Source organism: Dermacentor andersoni, chromosome 11, assembly GCF_023375885.2.
Source record: "Dermacentor andersoni chromosome 11, qqDerAnde1_hic_scaffold, whole genome shotgun sequence".
In the NCBI taxonomy this organism is placed as follows: Eukaryota; Metazoa; Arthropoda; class Arachnida; order Ixodida; family Ixodidae; genus Dermacentor; species Dermacentor andersoni.
The window spans coordinates 65,261,371-65,278,845 of record NC_092824.1 but is presented as its reverse complement, the minus strand read 5'-3'; the positions used below and the strand labels follow the sequence as shown (position 1 = coordinate 65,278,845).

The window sequence follows — 17,475 nt, the reverse complement described above, 5'->3', positions numbered from 1 at the left end:
GTGAGGGAAGTTGAGTGTCCTCAGTAAAGGAGAAGTACAAAGGAGTCTGCAAACGGGGGAGGTCACGTAACAATCCCCCTTTTTTCGCAAAGCGCGCCTTCTAACGGCTTCCTTGTCCAACACTAAAATGTTTGTCGGATACTTCTGCTCACCGGTAAGTGGCGAGGGTCCTAACGGGTGGTCGTTTTCTTTTCTCAGACTTGCTGGAAAGCTTTAATTACCGAATTAATTTTGAATTTGTACGAATTCTTTCTGTTTTCCACAAGAGATGATCAGAAGGTAAATGTAGTATAGAATAAACGGAAGCTTGTGTCCTTACAACGGGCTTTAAATTGTTCACGTCGTTTCTTAACAGGAAGCCCTCGGGTACGTGGGAAATTCCTTGCGGTACGCTTTACCCTTTCTTCACGTTAGCAAATCTCCGAGACTGCAAAACGCGACATAGAAGCTTCACATTATCGTAAATACCGCGTCCTGCTTTTGAGCGGCTAGCCACGTCATAGGAAGCATCAGTGACATCCTGTACGCTCTGCCGGTAACCAAGGCTTGAAAACGAGGGGGAAAATTTCGTTGTAGAAGCTCTGTACGGCCGTGGACCAGAAAGATTGCTGCTCACACACGGCAACGATTCCGTGCACACAGAATTAGGTGTTATCTGGGCAGTCACGATCTCTTTCGGGACTGATAGTAACAATGGTGAGCTATCTTTGAGCTCAGGCTTAACCCTCCTGGATAATTAATGCGCAGATCCCCAATGAAGTCGATAAGCCAACCGCGCGTCTTCGATCGCCGCTTCTCGGTGCGCAGAACACCCGACCATCGCTCCATCGTGACTAAAAACTCGCTCTGACGCCGCCAGCAGCCCCGCAGTGGGGCTGTGTCGCGGCGAGAACCATTGCACTTCGTCGTTCGAGAGACGCCAAGCTCGCTGATTGGCCGGCGGCCGTCTCCGCAGCAGGCGGCGTACGTAAGGAGATGGCGCTTCGCGTGGACGCGTCGATGCCCGGCCCGTCGGAGACGAGAGGGAAGCGGAAGCGTGGTGCGTGGCGCCCCCTAGAGGTGGATCTTGCGCAGGTCGGACGGGCACGTGACCGCGTCGCACTGCGGGCAGAGCCTCTTCGCACCCTGCACGCGTGGCAGAGCAAAATGCATACGGCTTGTAAGTGACAAATAACTTTCAGTGTCCCGCCCTCTGCGCACAGAGAGTGGTGACACAAATTCGGCTCTTTAAGGAAAAGGCTTCATAACACATTAATAATATATGGACACATTCTTCCTTATCCCACCTAATATTATATATATATATATATATATATATATATATATATATATATATATATATATATATATATATGTGAAATTTTTGTGGCATATAGCGCAATGAATTTTTTTATTGGCAAAGGTGGACTGCATCACATTCCAAAGGTACCAAATGCTGAACTTGAAGGAGTTTCGAGAGGTTTGAGGCGCCACACCGGCCCAAGTACGAAAATAATGCGTTAGAATCCGTTACGCCACACTAAGGCACCGGCGCTGAGATTTCATCGCGAAACAGTAAAACAAAATTGAGAGCTTGGCCTTCGTCTTTCTGTGCTAGCAATCAAGCTGTTACCGCGAGCCTAATGAACATGAACATCTCAAAGAAATACTTATCAGTCGAAACTGATTTAACCTTTATTTACAGCGTCCTTTTGATGAAATTGAGGGAATGAGAATTCGTTGTAATTATTTTGCTCCCAAATTTCTCCTTATAGTGTGACTAACAAAGCGATTCATTGTACACTAAGGGAATGCAGGCACGGATAAACTCTCCACTCGGTGCTTATTCATTGCTACTACCTTTCTTTCATTGCTACTTTCATTGCTACACATTTAGCTACTTTATGAAGCCCCGCACAAAGGGCTTGAAGCCCTGCACAAAGGTTGTCTGTAGGTCGCCACAAGACCACCATAATAGGCCAATAGTTGTTGTCAGCACAAAACTTATTTCAAGCGATTGCAATGCCAGTCGGGGTGGTTTTTGCACTGGCATTGACGGGTGTGGTGCTGGAGGTCCTAATCGTCTTGAAGAATCGGAGCAGCCGCATGTGGGAACAGTAGCGGGAAATTTTGGCACTGAAATACTGCGCATAATAGAGGCGATGGTCCCAGCTGCAACTGCAGTGAACACATAGGAGTAATGCGGTGTGCGTTCAAAAAGATATGTCCTCTATTTCCGACTCTGCACGGTCTATGTAGGGAGGGGAGGTGGGGCAAATGTTATGAGCCAGGAAGCTTTAGCTCGGGGTCCACTCCGATGCCGCCAATTCACATACATGCGAAACGCAAGAAACGGATTTATGAAGCAATCCCTTGACCTGCTTGAATGAAATTTGTTGCGTTTGAGAGTAAAAGTTAAGTTCTGGTGACTGTAGGAAGCGGAATTTTTACTGATAGCCTGGAATATTTTAGAAAAAACTCCCAAAAATTGGTACGTAAAAAAAAAAGAGCACAATGTTTACAAATCTGAAACTCTGCACCCATAAAAACAGATATCACAGTTCTGTAAATGGAATTCATGAGAGCATCTAAAGCGAACCATTTGGTTTTATTAAGTTGCAGCTCTCGTGAACTTGTGATAAAGTTTACGAGGTGTTCTGCGAACGTCCCACTCACATACCAAAGGTAAACGTAAGACGTGTATATAATGCATCAATTTTGTCCGCTTTAGGTGCATTATTAGGAGCAGTTTACGGAATTGTGATGCCATACCTCATTGATCCGTTACGAAGTTGTAAAATGGATAGTTTCGTTTATTGAAATATTACAATTTTCAACAGTTGTTATGAAAATATTGAGGACCGAAATCAGAATTCCGCTTGCACCATTCACCAGATTTCAACTTCTTTTAAATGCGAGAAACATCATCAAACTCGGTGCTGTGGTTGCCGAGAAAAACGATTTATCCATTCTCACGTATTCAGATAGGCGCCCCCGAGCTTAAGATTTGGATTAACAAGGAATGCTCGTTTTACTGGTGAGACAAAGCCATATGCGGGAGGTGCTTACCAGAGTCTGAAGCCAGCAGCGTTCGCAGTGGACGTGCCAACAACATACGGAGACCAGCGGAGTTGTGTACGGACCCTGTGGAAAAGACAAAAAAGAAAAAAAAAGAAGGAAAGATCAGACACACGTCATTATAGATCTTAAATCACTCTCAGTTTGATTTATGCCCACTGCAGAGCGAAGGCGTCTCCCATCGATCTCTAGTTGTCTTTTTCATTATTATTATTATTTTGTGTCAGTCGATTCCATATCTTACGCCTGAATAATTGCTAATCTCATTGCACCAGCTCAACCTCTAGCAGTGGCGTAGCTAGGTCGTCTGGCGCCCGGGGCCCATAGGTCTTCTGTCACCCCCCCTCCCCCCCGGGTGTAGTCGAGGGAGGAGAGGATATCAACAATTTTCGGGTGTCTTCAGACGTATATGACAGCCCCCCCTCCCCCCTAGCCCCTTGCACCCGGCGCCCACGGCTACTACAAGGTTTGAAGACAGTACCATGCAGATGAGACAAATTTATGCACTACGGATGGTTCTCATGGCAGCTGAAGAACGTTCCGCCCCGCTAGATTTCTTTCTAGTAATTTTTGTAGCAAACACTCTGGGCCATGAATTCAGAAAAAAAGAAAAGAGAAAGGCACCACGATGCAAACGTGAGGGAAGTGTGATTCACGAAATGGTGTTTGCACTTACCGAACAAATGACGCACTTCCACCTGACTGTTTCGTCTGCACTTGCGCTTCTGCAGATAGAAAAAGAAAAGAGTATAGGTCAAGGCACTTAGCAACGTAGAAATACGCTCTTCACTGTTGCAGCTGCTCTTGTGACACTTCCATGAAAGGATTGTCAAAGTAAGTAAATGCCCCCTCTCCCCCCTCTTATGTAGGCCGCAGAAATCAAATGGGCACGCAAGTAATGCTTCCGAAGCATATACTGCTGACGTCGAAAACTGAGTTTCGTGATGGCGGCACAAATTATCTTTAACATGTTTTTGTAGACGGCGTGACATCGAGGAGACGACGATAGTGTGACGACAATGGAAGGAGGACAATGGAGACAATGACGGTGCTGTACGACGACGGCAGCATGGCCAAGACGGCACGACGACAACGGGAATTGAGACAGTGTCGAAACGACGGCGCGCCGACGGCAAAATGGCGGCAGGCTGACGACGATGGCATGACAACGGCCGTGCAGCGCGTCGAGTTTTCGTCTCAGCTCCTTTATTTCACGGAGACCAGATTTGCTTTTTTCTTGTCGCATTTGTAAATTTACATGAACTTGCTTAGCGCGAGAGCGTTAAAACTCCCGTTCAGCGGAGAAGGCGGCGGCGTCCACGGCGTGCCGAGAAACCCACGTCACAGTCACGTGATTCAGTCACTCCGTACAGAGTGGAGACAACCGCGACGTCTACTACGGCGTTGGCCAGGCGAATCGCGGACGCATTGCCGGCGCTCGTTCATTCATTCGTTCGTTATGAACGAATGAATGCGAACTAACAACAGTGACTGTGTAAGAACAAAAACCACTGAAGGGAACGATTAGGCTATCGCGGCATACCCTTTAAGGCGCAGCTCAGGTGTCCCCCTCTCTTCGGTTCCCATCCGTCGCATCCAATTTACCGTCTCTGTCTCTCACTTTCTTTTTGATGACTCGGAGTTGTGCGTCTAAACTTCCAATTAAAACTGCTTGGTTGCCAACTTTATTGACCTCTTCCTCCATTTTGTTTCCGCGCTCTTGAGGTAGAGATATTTGCGCACTTTAGTCGCCCATTTATTTTCATTCCTGAGTCTTCCTTCAAGACTAATTTTGCTTCGGGATTCTCTGATTTCGAAAGAGGCCCAACCCATGTCACCCTGCAGTGCCTATAATTTCTGGTTATACCTTGGGCTCCCAATGCCAATGGTCCCGCCGGCCTTTAGTTAACTGCCGACCCAGACGAAATATCTGATTTTAAGCACAGAATGGTATTTGCGGGTGTCCGTGCTGGCACCATTACCCCTTTCCAAATTCCTCGCACCACCTCATATTTATGGTAGCCCCAAACTATTCTATGTTTAATTACTGCCGCAATACGCTTCCCCTTTATCTTCAGATTATCTTGGTGTCTGCTTGAGTAAGGCTTTCCTTCGTTTATATATACTCCGCGGTATTTGTGTTGCTTGGCTCTGGGTTCGACTTGTTGATGAATTGATACCACGTCATTACTAGTCTCTTCATTAAAGATAATAATTTCGGATTTCATCGTGCTAAACCTAAGGTCTACATTTGTCGCTGCATTGCCACATGTATTCGCGAGTCCGTGTAAATGTCTTGCATTGTCCGCTAGTAGCACTTTATTGTATGCGTACACCAGTTCTGGGACCTTCTCCTGCACCCTTTGCCCATTACGGATGTAAGATAAACAAAACCTAATTCACTGTTTTCCAGTCGCCTTTCTATCCGCTTAGCAGAAAGCATAAACAATGATGGAAATAGAAGGAATCCTTGCTTCAGGTTCTCGATGAATTTTCACAACTTCATTGCATTTCCGGCCAGCGCATACAATTTGCACTCGGTAATCTCTATATATCTCCCCCGGAAGCTTCACGAAATCGTCATCCATGCCTTCGTGCTTGAGAATGTCCCATAGAACATCTTGAAGGGGCAGCGCAATAAGACGAATACAGAAGGCAGGAACACACAGGACAGCGCTGAAACACAGGTCAGCAAAACCTGCGGTGAAAACACAGGTCAGCGCTGTCCTGTGTGTTCCTGCCTTCTGTATTCGTCTTATTGCGCTGCCCCTTCAAGATGTTCAACCAGTACCAACTCGCCCAAATGTCGATCCTTCTACATGTCCCATAGCGATTCCCTGTATATTTTGTCGTAAGCACTTTAACATTTAGGAATCCTATCCACAAAGGCTTATTTCGAGCTATCGAAATGCCTATGACTGAGTTAGAACAGAAAATATTACCTTCTAAGCGTCTGCCTGGTCTGAACCCATTGTGCAGTTCCCCGTATATAGACTAGTTTGTTTTCCCCACCCACTTGGACAGCTCTAATTTTATGGCTGGCGTTTTCATTATCACAGCTAACGTTAGACAAGTTGTTAAAAGGGAGCAAAAAACGCGGTGCGAGATACGATTACAAGGTCTACAGTGTTCGGTGCTCAGACATGTGATGACTGAACACTGCAGTTCTTATAACCATAACTTGCACCGTTTTCGTTCAGTTTTTCTTCCTGTTTTGTTGATAATTTCGCTAGCGTTAGGAGGAACACCCTACATATACCGCCAAGATTACTGTAGCCGGTCTGTGCGAGGTGAATTTCGCAGTGGAAAATAATTTTGTCCTGGTCTGTTGAAACAAGTGTGGGTTTCCTTTGTAGCTTTGTGCTGTTCCTCGGGTAAATGAACGAGAAGACACACTGAGGGGGCTCCAATGTTTGGTTAATCACAATCATATGAAGCCACCGAGTAGGGGAATTGAAGCGTTATTTTTTGCTAAATGTAGGAATAACAAGAAAAAGGGTAAATGAAAACTGAACGCAAGACAACTCGCCGCAAGTGGGATTCGAACCCACGTCTTCTGCGTTGAGCGATGCAACGTTCCATCAATTTAGCTATGGTGGCGGCTCCCCACACGATCCACTTTCTTGGGAATTTGCATAGAGTTTCATACACTTACTAGAGAGAGCTGTTGGGCTACTGTCTACGGTGGGTGCGTGCAGAGCAATTCAGTCAGCGTGGAAATAATGGGTAGTACGAAGATTTGACCTAAACTTCGTCCTTCTTTCCAGAACTAGATATCCCAGAACTAGATGTGCCAGAGCATGGCCTCCGAGATCGGCGACAGGACACGCTGTTGCGATCTCGAAGGCCATGCTCAGAGTCTGCCCAGTTTCTCAACGCAGGGAAGACAATTCCATTAGAAGCCGGCGCAGTCGATTTTACGTTTGTCTACTGTCTGAAGTCGATTACACGCTGAGGCAACGCAACGTAGGCCTTACGAATGTGCCAGTTACTGTAGGGAGGAACGGAGCGAACTCGATAAAATGGAGAGAAGGCATAGAGAGGGAGGCCTAGCTAGAAGGCGAGGGAGAGCAATCACCTCTCATCGGCCGCTTGACCATCTTCAGTGCAGGGCGTTTCGCTACTGCTCCCGACACCGGCTCCCGCGCCCGATGACGAAGGGGACCTGCGATGAGGCCAGTAAACCAGAGAGAAAGAAAGAAAAAGAAAGTGTGAGCCGACGGGTTCGATCGAAGGAACGAGTCACGGCCGGGACGGCGTGAAAGTTTCGGACTAAATGTTCATCTGCCCATCTATACGACTACTGATACAAATGGAGAGAAGGCTAGAGATTTAAAAACTGAGACAATCGGCTACGGTATGCTAGACGGGAGAAATCTAACTGACTACCGCTGCTTCTTGTTTATTGAGTGTCCGTCGTCCTTCAGGAAACGCTTCCTCTCTCAGGGTCCCCTTTGTCCGTTTGTAAAGGTCCCGAATCAATAGGCTGACATCCATGGCCAAGACAAATATTTGGTACACATTAAAATTGTTTTTTACAGGAACAAAAAATCTCGAGCTACTGGCCTTTTCGCGTCCACTAGAACAGTAAGTTCTTCAAGTCTACCGGAATGATTGTGAGTTGTGGAATCTCATTTCATTTCTTTCACTCTCTAAACATTGTCGTATCTCCGTCAAAAGCAGTATTGATTGTATAATTTACTTCTATTTTCGCTGCCAGCGTCATGCAGATCCGCACAAGACGGCTTCATTTCTACATTCATTCCCTGCCCGGGCTACAGTAAAAGGCAATCTCTTCCCAATGCTCCCGATTCCCCTGCTCTATTCTCCCCAAACGGGTCAACGGAGGGGGGGGGGGCTAGGGAAGCGAAATGTTCCCTATCATTGCAAACTGGCCCCATCGACACGTGCATAAATGCGCTTTGCCCGTCCACATATCGTTTCTTTCAATTCTTTTCTTCTTTTTCACTGGTGGGAAGTGTTTGTCGGGACAGTAGCCTCCCTCTCTCGCTTTATAGCGTATGGCGGATCCTCCGCCAGCCTTCACCGTGAAATTTTTTGTCGTTACTTTTCGTTATGTTTCGTCACCTCGACTTTCTGCCTTATCCTCCCTACGCGGGACAGTCCTGTCACCCTTCCTCTTCTTTTCACTCTCTGCTTTTGCGAGAGACCAGCCTTCTCTCACCTGACACTGCCAATTTGAGTGACTGTCGCGTCACGTCAGCCGACCGGAACTGATGTCACTCTGGCGTCGCGGCGGACCCGCTCTCATCCCACCGGGGCCTTTCCCCAACTTCACCCCATCACTGTTCCACAAATACTTGCTTTTCTTTACGTTCTTCTTAAATTTTTTTTGTTGCGCCTCTCCGTATTCGCATGGCCATACTCGGAGCCGTATTCAGAGCCGGAGGGTGCGTTTTCAACCCCCTTGCTCGAGGGCCGACGTCGAAACGGACGGCACCCGTCAACGCGGGGGCAATTTGACTAAAAGCACCGCTTCTCACTTTCCCGCCAGTGCCTCTTGCGTCCCGACACGACAGCCTCAGCCAGACGCCGCGAAGGCCGCCCATCACTTCGAACTGCCCGTCCTCGCTGAACTTTCTGTGTCGCGTGTACGGTGTGTAGTAGTACATGTTAGGGCAAACGAGTCGAAGTTTTTTTCGTGCGCTTCAAAGCGATAGCACGAAACCACCACCCCCGGTATGGCAGCCCATCTTGAGTTCTTTTCACACTGCGGAGGAACCGCTCTCTCGCGCTCGCTCTTTCTTTTTTGCTTTGTTTTTTTTTTTAAGTTTAGCTTCGCTGCGAGTAACGGGGAAGCGACCGAGTGTCGATCTGCGTGCCGGTCATGCGAGTCAACTCGAGCCGTTCCATGTCAAGTCGAGACGAGTAAGCTAAGGAAAAAAAGAAGGGGGGAACAGAAGGGGGAGGGCACGTTGTCAAACAGCGGAGAACATCTTGTCGGCGAGAAGCCCGCCCGCAGTCCTAATTGAATTATATCGAGAGCATTTGCATGAGAGCAAAATGGAATCCGTTGCTTCGGCATGTGCTTTTTTTTTTCATTTTTGATTCTTTCATTCCCTTTTGCCCTATACTTATGCTCGTTGCTTCGTGGAAGCTGGAAAAACATCACATGCTATACTTGGTCTCTCGTCTCTTTAAATGTTTCATAGTTACGATTTTCCACTTAAGAATGAATCTTTCTTTATTTTCTACCGCGAGACTCCGTAGACGCGAAGTCCTCGTTACATTTTAGGGCGCCGTCGGTGAAGCCGATCCATAACGCAAAAGAAAGAAGAAAAAATGAAGGCGAAAGTCCATCAATTTGGCTTTCTTATGTGCCTGTGGAGCTCTCGCAGGGAAGTGACTTCTCGCAGTAGCGACGTTGTTTTTGCTTCTGAATCTACTTTACCGCCTGATCACTGCTTTTATTCTTGCTTATTTAGCATGCATTTAATCTTGCGCTGTCAGCGCTGACGGAGAGAGTCGACTCATCGCAGCTAGGGCTGATGTTTCTTACACTTTTGCATGGTGTTCTGTATCAAGAAATGGTCCGACTCAAAAAAAAAAGGAAAGAAAGAACAATAATCTGGTCTTGCTATTTTCTTGCGGTGCGCTTTATGCCCTGCCATTACGCATCCGCTGTTTGTTTGAAGTCATGCAGTATACAGCTTTAACCCTTCATAATCCTCTTCCACATTGCGGAATAGCGAAACGCCGATTACGTCAATGGCAGCGCCATCCCTCGTAGAGCCAGCTCGTGGCGTTTCCTTTAACTACAATGTCTGACAAACGTTTCTGTGTCCCGTCCTTTCTTTTTTCTTGATGAAACGAAAACAAACATATGTGTAACAGCGCAAACAGACGACCACAAGAAGGGAGACACGAACACAAAAGCGCTTGTGTGTACGTGTCTCCCTTCTTGTGGTCGTCTGTTTGCGCTGTTACCCATATGTTTCAAGATGAACCAAATCGCCCAAAAAGAAGTATTGATTAAGGAAAAGAAGGCAAAATAATCTGCTATACGCTAACGATGGTTGCTGCTGATGCCATCGAACCAGTGGATAGTAAACGACGGCAGTTGCAATTGATGTGCGCTGCCGAATCTCGGAGGCCGTGCTTTGCGTGTGCTGGTTGACGTCACTGTCGCAAGATCGCACCAGTAGCGCTGCTGTGCCGCCGCCACATGGGCATGTGTGGCTTGTAGTCGTGCTTTATGCTGTGCGCGCTACCGCGAAAATGAAGTCTTCATTTGGTTCTACTGTTGTACCATTGTTCCACGATTCTTCGCATATCATACTGCTTTCGTGCTGTGCTGCGTTGCTCATTTACGTTGCGTATCATTGAACTCGCAGCTAAGGAAGGACGCTTCCAACTGGATTGAGTTCTCACATAGTGAGATTGAATTATCTGCCGAGAATGGAACTTATTTTAAGTTCATTTGCGTGGCGCGTAAGAAAAGCAAGTGTGCATTTTTTCAGCTGTAAATTGAGAAGTTCCGTAATAGAAGCTGTCCTGGGCACTTTCTCTTTTAGTGTATACGAGATAATGACAAAATCACAATGTAAGAAGAAACTATGCTAATGGAAAATAATATTTCACTTTCGTAGGAGTGGTGTAAAGACACAATATCAAGAGCATATGTAACCGATAACTGTAATAACCATACCACACGAAACTATGAGTCAGAATTTGTTCTTGGGCTGTAGTCGGTTCACATTTGAATCAATTACCGTAGCGTTGGCACGATGGACGTATGATAGGTGGCATGGGCCGAGAATACTTGCGTAAGAATTAACATAAACAGGTGAGGGAATAACAACTTATGCCTTATATGATCCGTAAAGAGTCAAAAAGTTTGCTGTTACAAATATCACAAGGCACGCGCGTCTGCTGAAAGAATTGAAAGAAGCGCGAATTTTTCGCTCTAAGACACTTGAGTTCCATAAGTTGACCATAAGTTGACACCGCCATCCATAAGACGACCTAGTGAGGAATAGCTTAGCCGGCACGTGGGTTAGGAGTGTACTTAATGTACATCAATGAAGCGAAGGTAGTCAAACGTCACGCTTCGTTCTAGATGACATGGGCGCTGCTGTCAAGTGGTTCATGCAAGAGCACCACAACTTCAAATCATCTTCCCACTAACAGTGACAAAGCGTTACGAAAACATGTTTGCAGAAATTTGTAATTTCACATCCTTTCATGCCTCCCTTTAAGCGCAGGCGGATGGCAGTGAAATTCGCTGAAAGGTTCCTTTTGTACCCACCTGTTACGTATATGTCACTAAGGAGGTGAGAAGGAAATCACACTAAAGAAACACAGCCTGATAATTTGATTTCATTTTTTGGCATCTTCAACGGAGGACACACGAGCCCTACTTGTCATCTTGATTTCGATGGTAACTTTTTATCGAACGTAAATAGAAGTTCGAGTGACAGTTACAGTTTTGTAAGGCAGCCAACTGATTCAAGGCAACCGATGAAGCAGTACGAGTAGATTGCTCGAAGTTGCGTTGACGGAGAGTGCCAGGGGCTCAATATGCGCCTAAGTGTGGAAGGGCCTTGAGACAGTGCTGTCGGATTTGTCTTGTATATGGCCACTGCACGCTCTACAGTATAGTAGGTCGTGTTGGACCGATTATACAGAAACAGGGCCTGCAGCTACATAACGGGAGAGTGTCCTCTACCACAAGGAAAGGAAAGCTCAACGCATGCACTCCCGTTGGCCTCTGCTTCCGTAACCCGTCAGAAAAAAATAAATAAAACGCCGCAGATCGATTTTTTATCCGGTGCTCTTCCGTACAAACACCTGTCGCTTGTGAACATCGATACACTAAGAAAAAACACAGAAAAAAAGTGTAAGAACGAAACTCACCCGTCGCGCCCTGTGGACGACTGCTCGCCGCCGCCTCGGGAGTCGGCGGTCCCGTCGGCGCTCCCCGTTCGATCCCGAACTCCCGACGGCGACTGGGGATCCTTGCCTCCTCCTCCTCCTGGAGATCCCGATCGGCAACGCTCTGCGTTCGGAGAAAGGGCGGGAGTGAGAAAAGACAGGCCGGTTCGTAAGCGCGAAAGAATGGCAAAATTTCGTCCCCACCTCCCCCCCCAGTACGCGACACACGAAGGAACACCACACGGAAAAAGAGAAGCGCAAAAAGCGGCATGCGTGCGCCAAGAAGGGCGGCTCGGTGGTGTAAGAGCTGGCTGCGCCCCCCCCCCCCCCACCCCCCACTGGGCGGTTCCCTTCGCTCCCAATCTCCCGACATTTTAACTCCCCATTTTTTATTCAGCGGTCAAATGCTCGTTTTTCTTCGCCCTGTTCGCTCTCTTTTACTCTGCCATGTCGCGTCGTGCGGTATTCGAGAACTGAAACAGCCGTCACTGTCACCTTGCGTAGCTCGAACTTCCTTGCGCGGTAATTTCCATATTGAGGGCACTGTACACCTGCATTCATTTGGTTGAGTTAGAATAGCGGGTCCACGACAAGAAATCCGAGTGAAAAACGACAGCGAACTTGTGTGCGAGCAACCAGAGGAATTCAGACGGCAAGCTGGGCGAGTTGGTGATTGAACATGTTTCTATGGGTGGGCAGCGCAACCCGGACGAAGGACGAGGGGAAGTACACAACACGAGCGCAGACTAACAACTGGTTTATTATTTCAAACAACGTAACCAGAGGAAGATGCGACATATACAAGAAGCAATGCTGGAACTATAGCGCAACTTACGTTTTTTCTTATTGTATGCGATGTCAACTAGCCGTACGAGCCTCAGAAGGCGACCATCCACTGCTTCACGATTTCTTCGTCATGCCAGCTCGTTCTTCGTCAGCTACATAATCACTGCTGCTTGCTAAAAAAAAAAAATGTCCTTTCTAGTCTACCACGGAACGTTGGCAGTACGGCACGACACACCAGCGCTATTTCTAGCGCAGGCGCAAGCAGCGCGGCGGAAGGTTGTCAGTGGTGTTGCGACAGAATATGCGGGAACAAGTTGCAGCCATGGCTGCTAGCACGTGGCTTGGGACTGCAGGTGTGTTTTCTCCTATTTGAGACCTCACGTGGAGCGCCAAATGTTGGATCGGGGCCGTCGCTTCCCAACCACCCACTTAATAACGGTCCTCAGAGACGGCTGCCAGCAGTCTGCTGTAGAGAACTACTAGAACAGAGGACACGAAAAGCTTCGCCACGTGTCAACTGCTGAAAAAGCCAAGAAGCTTGCTGTCAAAATTCACTCCGTGCCGCGCCTCTCGAAGGAGAGCGATCGAGGTGGGCATAATCAGCAGCGCCTTCGGAAGGAATAAAGAGTCCCGAGTACGGGTCGAAGTGCATGCCGATTTAAACCGGGAAGGAAGTGACGGTCAGAAGGGAACGGTTACGCCAGCCCAGCCACGACGGTCTTTCTTTTTCGTTCCACTGCGTCCAATGTTCCTCGCACCCTTTCGCGTCTCGCCCCCCGTCTCTCTCTCTCTCTCTCTCTCTGCATCACCACGAAGAACGTCCTTTAATAAGTGGACCCGTCGCACGCCATACCGGGTCACAGTGCGGGCTCCAGTACAGTCTCGGTACCCGGGCGCCGCAGGGCGTCGGCGGCATAGCGGGGGCTCAACGGGGCAGAAAGGATTTCGGGAAACGCAAGGGGAAAGAGGCAGGAGCCGGAGAGCGAGAGAGGCGAGACCCTCCCGGAACAACGCCGGGGCTCGCGACGGAGCTAGCGAGGTCACTGAGGCGAGTGGCAATACTGTGCGCATCCTCGCGTTGAACGCGGGCGTTCGGAGAGGACCGAGAGCCGAGGTCTTCCTGCGCGCTGTGCTCCCTGGAGCGTGGCAGTGTACGCTGCAGGCGTTGCTGTAACTAAGGCGGGGGAGGTGGGGGGGGGGGTGTAGTCGTCGCGACGGTCGAGGTACATAGCCCTCCCGAACTGCCTCGCACGGCACTCCGCGCGGTGCGTCTCCAGAACGCTGCACGCAACTCACAGTGTTCCGCGAAATAGAGCGGGTGTGCGTGCGTGTGTATGTGGGAGAGGTGCGCCAAACAGCCGACCGCTTTGCACGCTGCGTTTCGTCCGAAATATATGTGCCGGGTCGGAGCGCCCCTCTCTGTTGGGCTTCGCTGGATATTGCGGGATGGACAAAGGGCTGCGATCGATCGTCACCTTGTTTTTGAGTGCGTGCCCTCTTTTTTTTTTTGCCGTGTTGGTGTTCGTGTTGCTTTGTTTTTTTCTGTTGAACCGTTACCGACTGCTAACACGTTTATGACACAAGTGGAGAAGCACGACAGGAATGCGGGCGGTTGGCGGAATGAAGCGTACGCGCACCCGCTGCGCCGTGGCTCGAGTTGAACGCTGACGCACGCACGTGCAGACACAACCACGTGCTCAAACGTGACAGAAAAGAAAGATAAAAGAAAGATAGCGACGTAAAAGACAGGAGACTGTGTATAGTGAGCTACGTGCCGGGGAGGACGATATCGCTGCAGCCAATTTCGCAAAAGCACGCATTCTAGAGGGAAGCATACATATGATGCGCACGTGTGGGGCCACTTATTCTGAGCTGCTAACGGGCCTAATTTCTAGAGGGGCACGTAGATTGACGACGCGTGCGTTCCGGCCCTGGCCACCTGCAGTGCGCTCACGAAAAGAAAGGCAAAAGACAGCAGAGGAGTGTTTATCGTGTGCCATTGCTGTACTCGTACGTAAATACTGAAGTGACACTAAAGAGAAACAGTAAACCAGCCTAACTCATAATGCATTCTTTAAAAAATATTCATTTTTTCGTTAATTTAATAAAAGGAACAAGGAAGGTCAAACTTTCTTTTTCTTTTTAATTTCGTGCGACCATTCCCTCGTCGCTTCACCCGGTGAAACACTCGGAAAACGACGGAAAGCAAGCACGTTGTAGCGTGTTACATTTGCCTGTTCGCTCGAGCTCTCCAGGCCTGTTTAAGGCCACGACAAGCGCAGTAAACGCGATCCACGGAGACGGTCCGGTGTACACAACACGCTCTCGCGTACACACCGGCCGCTTGCGCGCATCCTCACCGGCTGACTCGTAGGAGGCGTCCGAGAGCTCGACCTTGAGCGGCGGAGGTGGACCTCGACTCCTCGGCGTGCCCGGCGGGGAACCGCAGTCCGCCGACTGTAGGTCCAGCGGAAGCTCGGCTCGGCGACGGCGACCACACAGTGCTGGACGTCGTCCAATGGAGAGAGGCGGGCAAGGGAAAGGGGCGGAGAGACGAAGAGAGGAAGTTTAGATGCAAGCTTGATTGGTTGGTACGTTGATTCGTGAAGTTTAACGTCCGAAAATAACACTGGAGTTATGAGAGACGCCGTAGTAGAGGGCGACAGATTAATTTAGGTCACGCGCTGTATTTAAAGAAAAAGAGAACTTGCTCCAAAATACAAGTACACGAGCACTTTCGCATTTAGCCTTCATCGAAATAGGTCTGCCTCGGTCGGGAGTCGAACCCACGACCTCGCGCTCCGTAGCAGAACGCCAACGAACCACCACGGCGGGACGGGCAAGATTGAGCGACGTATGGCCTTTCTTTGCAAATTTGAATTTAAGCAGTCTTCAGATTGTTTAAACATTTCTAGCAAATTGATCTGGCATGTTTTTTTTTTGCACATGTTTCCGATAACGAAGTCAAAAACCACGCTTTTAGTTTTTTTTTATTTAATTGAAATGCAGACCAGGATAACTGTAAGTGGCCTGTCTACGAAGGACCAAAAGCATCCTGTACGCGGTTTCAGTGTAGCATTGTCCTTCTTCGTCATTAAAGCAAACCATGCTTACCATTCAGTCGCTGGTGACGATTACCGCGGACCTTGAGGTAGGTCTGAAAAGAGAGTAAAAAGATAAGAAAAACAAAACCAATTAAAGACTGCGGGAGGCACGTGAAACATCTTTAGGATGACACTGCTTTCTTTTTCTTCTCGTAGGTTTTTGCAACTGAGAGGTGTTGACCGGGTTAGCATCGTGTGCGACCCCAGTTCCTAGCCGTCGCCTGTGTCTGCTTCGGCTGCACTGCTACGTTTCAGAGATTTACACACTTACTAAAGATGGGTATTAGACTGGGTATGACTGCTTGCTGTTCAAGAAGAGGCGTAAAGCACAGGCATGCGGACGTAAAACAAACAAATAAACAAACAAACAAACGCAAACAAAACCTGATGCTTACCTCCCACCGAGACAGGGGCGATCGCTTGCCGGCCTCGTAGGCTGTCCGACAGGCAGATTGTGGTTCCGGTTGCTGCAACCGAGAAAGGAGAGCACGCGCCGATTGTGAAATCGAAGCACGATTCGATGCTGCGATGATTGCTTTACGGGTCACGCGGCAGGAAGACTAAAGCCGCTACCCGAAAGTTGGTTCCTACAGGACAAAGATTGTCACGTAGATTGCGAGTGCTTTGTTGCGGACGTACACCGTTCATCCAAAGTACTAATTTTATGTACCGAGACGACGAGACTGTCGCTACTTCCGGTGCACGCTTCTGGCCTCTTGTTACTGCACTGAGTTAGCAAAGTCTCACAGAACAACGACCGTGACCTGTGTCACTACTATACCGACTCAACAAATCGGGAATGCCATACAAGCATGACTACTCTTGCCAATGGCTGCTGCCAAGGAGGTAGCTAACTAGTTAAGGTTTCTGAAGCGACCTGGTGGTCAGCGGCCATCGCGTAGGTGGTCTGCAGCTTTTCGGATAAAAGTGCATGCGCGCATGCGCTCGTACTGGCAAGGCGTGGTGTTTGGCGCTATACACAACCTGCCCGCATCAGCGTCATGACCGAGACCTTAAAGTACTAAGCGGCAACGTCGTTTAGGCACGTGTCAACACTAAGTTAGACGCAAATAGTAAAACGGCTCGAGGGTATCGTTGATGCAAGCAATCTAAACAACACGGTCGATGAGAAAAAAGCGCGAAGGTCACGTTCGTTGTCTCCGTATTTAAACTCAACTCACCAGTGGCAAGCTGTCCTCGTGTGTCCGGTCAACCCACCGGCGGCAACTGCAAAGGGTAATAGGTTATCAGGGGAGCTGTAAACGAGCAGAAAAAATAGGGGGGGGGGGGGAGAGGGGCGGAAGAGAAGAGACCAACAACGGAGAGAGATGGTGCGACAGTAGGCTACAACCGAAGAAAATGCGCTCAGCAGCATGACTGCCGCTACCTGTTATTTTCTCTGTTACCTGTTATTTTCTCTAAATGGCTGGGAGGCGGCCCATGCCATTTACGACCACTTGCTGAACGCTAGAAACGTTCCGAACAACATAAAGGTTAAAAGAACGGTTTTGGCGGCGTAACTACTCACTTTCAAATCGGCTTCTCTCATCACCATCATCATCATCATCATCATCATCATCATAGCGCTTACTTTCCTGTGTTCGTTCCCTCAAGTGCAAATGCAGAACTATGC

The 17,475-nt window shown here is 48.5% G+C and overlaps 1 protein-coding gene across 4 annotated transcripts in view; it reads right to left on the bottom strand.

Moving 5' to 3' along the window:
* Positions 1 to 963: 963 nt before the first annotated feature.
* LOC126517781 (uncharacterized) overlaps positions 964 to 17,475 on the bottom strand; it is a 68,633-nt gene continuing 52,121 nt past the window's right edge. For 3 of the 4 annotated variants that reach the window (XM_055064566.2, XM_055064567.2, XM_050167572.3), the window contains 9 exons: positions 17,024 to 17,069; positions 16,238 to 16,309; positions 15,853 to 15,895; positions 15,099 to 15,242; positions 11,935 to 12,076; positions 7,136 to 7,222; positions 3,734 to 3,782; positions 3,049 to 3,123; positions 964 to 1,125 (listed from right to left, as the gene is read on the bottom strand). In XM_055064566.2, coding sequence (XP_054920541.2) covers positions 1,054 to 1,125; positions 3,049 to 3,123; positions 3,734 to 3,782; positions 7,136 to 7,222; positions 11,935 to 12,076; positions 15,099 to 15,242; positions 15,853 to 15,895; positions 16,238 to 16,309; positions 17,024 to 17,069 — 730 coding nt within the window. In that variant the 3' untranslated portion in view covers positions 964 to 1,053. The remainder of the gene's footprint in view (positions 1,126 to 3,048; positions 3,124 to 3,733; positions 3,783 to 7,135; positions 7,223 to 11,934; positions 12,077 to 15,098; positions 15,243 to 15,852; positions 15,896 to 16,237; positions 16,310 to 17,023; positions 17,070 to 17,475) is intronic. The other variant, XM_055064568.2, reaches the window with a different exon arrangement.